Genomic DNA, 7,573 nt, shown 5'->3' on the forward strand with positions numbered 1-7,573 from the left:
AAGAAAATAAAAAAAAAAAAAAAAATTAATATAATTTTTTATTTTTTTTTTTTTTTTGGGGTATTCGAAAAAAGGGAAAAAAAATTTAAAAAGTTTTAAAAATATTTATTATAAAGGGGTTGAAAAAAAAAAAAAAAAAAAAAAAAAAAAAAAAAAATATATATATATAATATATATATATATTAATAAGACATAAAAAATAACAAGATAAAAAAAGAAGGTAGGAATATATACATATATATCACCTTAAAATAATATATACATAAATATATATCATATATATATATATATATATATATATATATATATATATATATATTTTTATTTATTTATTTATTATTATACTATACATTATTGTAGCTAGCTTATTCCAACAGATATATGCAACACTGTCTTGATTATTTTTTCTTTCCTTTTTATATATATCATATTTTGTTTTATAATTATATAAAAAAATATATACAAAGATATAAATTTGATGCATTTATATTTTTTATATTTTTTTCATTTTTGTCATATTTATTTATTTTATTTTGTTATAGTTGCTTATTTGTTTTTTTTTTTTAATAAGCTTAATTCATATTGGTGTATTTTCCACCTGCTCTTGTTATTTTATTATCAGAATAAAATATAAATAAAAATAAACACATAAAATATATATATTTATTTATATAATTAACATATGATAATGTTTTACCATATATTTATATATATAAATATATATATGTATGCATATATATATATATATATATATATTATATAATTGTTAATATTTGGATATATTTTAAAAATGTATGAATGTTTTATTTTTTAATTCAAAAATATATATATATATATATATATAAATATAATATAAAGTTATGAATTAAATATGTGTTAATAAAATATTTGAAATTATTTTAATTTTAATTTTAATTTTAAATTTAATTTTTTTATCATAATTATCAATCATTTTAGAACGACTGGTTAAACACGTTCATATTATTATCATATATATGAATATAACATACATATGTATAATATATGTATATATATATAATATATATAATATATATATAATATTGCAATTTTTTATTTTATTTTTATTTTATTTTTATTTTTTATTTTTTTCATTTTTTTGTCAAGTTAAAAAAAATATTAAAAATAAATAAAATTGATTATAATATTTATATAAAATAATATATCAATATTATATTATATAATGAATGAAAATAATGTAAATTAATTAATTATATATATTTCTTTTTTTCCTTTTTTCATTTTAAAAATGAAGATAAATTATCAAGTTGATATTTATTATATTTAATTAATAACCTTGAAGTAGTATTTTTTTTTTTTTTTAATCTTTCCATGACTAATTAGAATTGTTATATATATATATTATATATTATATATTTTTTTTATATGTTTATTTATTTATTTTATATATTTCCTATAATTAAATGAATATATATGTTATTATTATTAATTATATATATATATATATATTATATATATATTTGATATTATGTTTTCTTATTTTATTGTATAATTAATTTATTGTGCATATATATTTTTCTTGATATTCATTTTTTAATATGACGAAGGAATTACATTTTTTTGATAATTCAATAAAATATAAAGAATAATATATTTTATGTAACCCGTAGAAATATATATATATATATATATATACAATATTTACATATTTATAAATAGGGTTAAGGAAAAAAAAGGAGACTGAAAAAATGGGGCATCTATTAAAATATATGTATAAAAAAATTGTACATATTATATATATATATATATATATATTTTTATATATTTGTGATTTATTTTTTTATACCTTTTGTTGTGTCCATAACAATACAGATAAATGGTGTATGTTGTAAAAGTCCAAAGGTTATATATTTTTACACATATATAAAAATATAAATAAATAAAGTTATATATATATATATATTCATTTAATCATTTAATAATTTAATAATTTAATAATTTATTGATTTACTTACATTTTGTGTGCCATATTTTATAACGTGAGGTGATAAAAAAATGGGTGTTTTAAAATTAAAGAGTGAGAAGAAAAAAAAGGAAAGAAATCAGAAAGAAACAAAAATCGATTATGAGAAATGTATTAAGAAAACAAAAGTTAGAGAAAATGTTTTTGTGAAAGAAACTGTCGAAAATGATTTTGACATAAGAATATTTATGAAAACAGATCATAGTTCAAATAAGATTCGTCAATTAAATTATGCAAAATTAGTAAAAGGTATAAGAAAAAATAAAAATTTAATACCTAATAATATAGAGAAGATTATTGAAATATATGGGTTAGGTATAGTAGAAGAAGATAAAAATATCAGAAATTATTCTTCCAAAATATTTTATCATTTAATAAATAATATTAATTATGATAAATTTTTTGGAAAAATTAAAACTTGTTTATTTCATTCATTAAAAATTGACAAAGTAGATCTAAAAATATTAAATTTGGAATTATGTCATAAATTTTTTTTTACGAAAATTTCCTATTGCAATAAATTTTTTTATGAATTTTTAAATAATATTTTAGACTGTTTTATATCACTAAGTATCGAGAATCAAATAAAGAATGTGAAATATATTTTCTTGTTATTTAAACATAAGGCTAAATATAAGAGGGAAAAAAGAAAATTGCTCCAGTTAAAGAAAAAGGGCATACAAATTAGACTCTCCGAAATAAAAAATGAGACTAAAAAGAAACACAATCAAGTAGGGAACATGGAATTTAAGAATTTTAAAAAAAACAAAGATAATAACAAAAATTTTGATAATAACAAAAATTTTGATAACAACAAAAATTTTGATAATAACAAAAATTTTGATAACAACAAAAATTTTGATAACAACAAAAATTTTGATAATAACAATAGTTATAGTAGTAACCATAGTAATAATAATTATGAACATATTAGTTTTCGAAACCTGCAGAACACTTTAAGAGATCCCTTTTTAATAAAAAAAGGTATAAGAATAAAGCTTGATGAAAATACAAAAATTGAAATATATAAAAAATTATTTAATTGTCTTTATAATTTTATGGATGAAATAATTTATAACTCTTTACAAGTGGATTTAATTAATTTGTACACACAAATATTGAAAAACATAATTTTTGTAATAAAAAAGAAAATAAATTTAACAATAGAAATTATGTTCCTAATAAATAAATTTATAAAAAGAATTATTCAATTAATTAACGAAAATATGTTGAATATAAAAAATGCGAAACTTTTAAATATGATATATTATTTTATTGTATTAATTATATCATTATGTTTAAAGGAAAGGAAATATTTTGAATTGTTGAAAAAAAAGATAAAAATGGATATTATACAATGGCTTCATTATAGTTTTGTAATTTATTGGTATGTGTTGTTAAAAGAGAATTTTTTTAATATTCCTTGTCATGGGCACAATGAGAAAAAAGAAATAAAAAATATTTATGTTAAACATGAAGATATTTGTGAACACAGTATTGGTAATCATATGTTAGGTGATAAGTTAAAAATGTGTACATCTAATATTAATGATGTTATAAACTGTGTGTATATGGGCAATAAATCTGGTACAGATGAAAAGAAGCATAATAATAAAAATAATGATAGTAATAATAATAAAAATGATTATAGTAATAATAATAAAAATGATTATAGTAATAATAATAAAAATGATTATAGTAATAATAATAAAAATGATTATAGTAATAATAATAAAAATGATTATAGTAATAATAATAAAAATGATTATAGTAATAATAATAAAAATAACTATAGTAACAATAAAAAAAAAAATTATAGTAATAATAATAAAAATGATTATAGTAATAATAATAAAAATAATGATAGTAATAACAATAATTACCATAATAACAATTTATTAAATGTATATGAGTTACATAACAAGAATAGCAGTGCGTGTGATGACAAAACTTTATATTATAAGAATAATAAAAAGTATGCGAAAAAATATTTCATGTTATTAATATATTACTATGAAATTTATATAAACAGAACAAACAGTAATATATTACTAAATTATTATATAAATAAAAAAAAAAAAAATTCAGAAGAAAATAAACAAGAAAATAAGGACTTACATAAAAAAATAATGAATAAAATTGAAGGGTATACAAAATGCATGTTCCATAGGAATAATGATGATACTGAAAAACTTGGTAAATATATTATGAATTATTTAATAAGTTTTTCATATAATAGTATTGAAAATATTCTTCATTTATGTTATAATATTATTTTATTATCATATAAAGATAATGTTGATTTATATACAATGAAGAATGAATATTTATATATAGAAAAGAATGAAAAGGATAAGAATAAAGATGACTCTTTATTATATTCTTTTAAATATTTTACAACACCCTTTGTGTTTTTATCTCTAGTGGATTGTACAAATTTTATAAATAATGATTTTTTTGTGAACAGTTTTTATTCGTTTTTTAAAGAAGAAGAAAAAGAAAAAATTATTAGAACTATAAGCTTTATACAAAAGGAGAAGGAATATGTGCAGATGATAATGTCAAATCGTATTTTTGATAATTTTATGAATACTTTGTTATATGTGCTATATAATTATAGTGATGAATTTTTTGTGAATAATTGTTTGTTTTTTTTATGTATGTTAAAGGAGAAGCAGAGAGGCGTATTAGAAAGGAAAGATGATAATAAGGATGATGATAATAAGGATGATGATAATAAGGATGTTGATAATAAGGATGACGATAATAAAGATGATGATAATAAGGATGATGATAATAAAGATGATAATAATAATAATCATGATAATCATGATAATCTTAATAATAATAATCATGATAATCTTAATAATAATAATCATGATAATCTTAATAATAATAACCTTAATAATAATAATCATAACCGAAATGTTGAAAGTTACAAGGTAATATGTGACAATAACATTAATTACAATATCATGGATGAAGATAAGAATAGGGAGGATAGTAGTGTTCATAATTTTTCAAATATTATTAACAAAAAAATGAATAATATTAAAAAAGTGCTAATTGATTATTTTTTACATAAAAATAATTCTTATATGTTATCATTTGACATTTTGAAAATTTTGTATTTCTTATATGAACATACAAATATAAAACTGTTAATGTTTATATATTATTTAATTATAAATTGTGTAAATATATTTGATAGGAATGGAAAAACAAAACATCCTTTTTTTTTAAATACGAGAGAAGCTATTGTTTGTATTAACAAAATAATGGGTGTAAATTATATAAAACATATGGAAATGTCAAATAAAAAAAATGAAGATTTATATATAGATATAGATAAGAAGAAATATTTATTTGTTATAAATGATGAATATATATATAAAGAACATTTTGTTCTGTACTTTTTTAAATTAAACTTATATGAAACAGTGAAGGTATGTGAAAATTATGTATACGATTTGTTAGTGGATTTACAAAACGTACAACAAGAAAAAGAAAATGAAGATGACGACGATGATGAAGAGAAAAAAAAAACAACAAGAACAAATTATCGTATATTGAATAATTTAAAATATACAAATATAATATTAATTATAAAAAATATATCTTATATTATTTCTAATATGAAATTACATTCTTCTCATCTTCCTTTAGAAAATAAAAATATTTCATGTATAAAATTGAATTATTTATTTTGCCTTATTCACAAATTAGAGAACGTTAATGAAAATTTATGTGACAAAGTATTTAAGATAATAAAAATAATTACCTTGTATTATTTTGTATGCTTTTATATGTGTCCTCCACTTTTATACGATACTAATATACAAACGGATGATAAGGAAGATGATAATAATTATCTTAGTTATGATAATACCTCTGGGGAAGAAAAAAAAAAGTCACACAAGAGAAGGTTGTGTGAAATATCAAACTGTACAGAAGATGCTGTTCATTTAAGAACACATAATGATAAGAATCATAATATGAATGATATATTGGATATAAGATACAATGAAAAAGAACATGATGAAAAGTACCTTATTTATAATACAAATATAAAAGTTAAAGTGGATATTTCAGTATTTTCGTTATTTTTAAAAAATTATTTTAATAATTATATGAATATAAAAAATGAAGCAAAGGTATATGGTATAGAACATATATTGCCTGATTTTTTTGGTATTGAATTTTTTAATATATTATTAGAAAAGGAAATATATTATTATGTATCTATTAATAATAAGAAGAACTTTGAAAATGTTACATATGATAATAATGAAGAAAGTTATAATTACAGTACTCATAAATATATTGAAGAATTAATAAATAAATATGAAAAACATATTAATTTTGTAAGTTTTAAAAAATTAGAACAATTACCTATAAGAAAAATTATCAAATTATTAATTGTTTCCCTATTCAAAATGTCATATAATAGAAATATATTTTTTGGTCCCTTTTCATATAATATTAAAAAAGATATTTTATTGAATGTGTTTTTAGATAACTTGAATTTTGTTTTGATATTTTATTATTTTCTATCATATTTAATAAATCGATTGCATTCCTATTTGGATGTTTCCTATTCATTGAAAAATTATTATTCGGTCTGGGTAAGGATATATCGATATAAAATATTATATTCCTCTTGTTATTATAAATGTTAATATGTGTATATATTATTTTATTAATTTTTTTTTTTTTTTTTTTTGGATAATCACTGAAAATGTGATAGCTGATATGTTATTTATAGAAAAATACCATGACATATTATATATATATATATATATATATATATGTATGTTTATGTTTATGTTTATGTTTATGTTTATTTTTTTTTATTTTTAGTTTTATGTGGATATGATTCTGTGCTGCTATTGCATTAAAGAAGAAAAGATGAAGAAACTAAAATTACCATGGTCAAAGGAATATGAAGGAATTCATCTTATATTAAATGAAGCATTAATAGATTTAAATAAAAAGGTGAAAAATATGCTGGATCTTATTTTAAAACATGATGAAAGATATAATTTGATAAATAATATAGGGAAGGTTTATGAACACTTATAAATTTTGAAGGAAAGAAAATTGTTATATTTCATTTTTTTAAATTTGAATTAAATTTTTTATATAATTAGAATTGCCTTTTAAATATATATATATAATATATATATAATATTTTTTTTTTTTACGTAAAATTTTTGAATATACATATTTATTATATATATATAATATAAATACTTATTTATCTATTCATCCATCATACACAAATTGTATTGGAATTTTTTTTTTTTTTTTTTTTTTTTTTTATAATAAACATATAATTCATTTAATATATCATATTTGTTCAAAATTAATATTTTTATATTTAAATAATTTTAATATTTTTTCACTTTTGACATACGTAAAAAAAAAAAAAAAAAAAAAAAAAAAAAAAAAATTTTTAAATAAAAAAAAATTAAAAAAAAAAATTAAAAAAAAATATTAAAAAAAAATTAAAAAAAAATAAATAAATAATTTAAAAAAAAAAAAAAAAAAAAAAAAAAAATTTATTATTAA

General features: G+C 16.7%; 1 protein-coding gene across 1 annotated transcript; it reads left to right on the forward strand.

Annotated features, from left to right (window-relative positions):
* Positions 1 to 2,034: 2,034 nt before the first annotated feature.
* On the forward strand, positions 2,035 to 7,084 carry PRSY57_0722300 (putative membrane protein; the record flags this gene model as incomplete). Its single annotated transcript, XM_012906877.2, has 2 exons — positions 2,035 to 6,627; positions 6,863 to 7,084. 2 exons carry the CDS (start codon positions 2,035 to 2,037, stop codon positions 7,082 to 7,084), a joined length of 4,815 nt encoding a protein of 1,604 aa, XP_012762331.2.
* Positions 7,085 to 7,573: the final 489 nt, after the last annotated feature.

The sequence above is a fragment of the Plasmodium reichenowi genome, chromosome 7 (assembly GCF_001601855.1).
Source record: "Plasmodium reichenowi strain SY57 chromosome 7, whole genome shotgun sequence".
In the NCBI taxonomy this organism is placed as follows: Eukaryota; Apicomplexa; class Aconoidasida; order Haemosporida; family Plasmodiidae; genus Plasmodium; species Plasmodium reichenowi.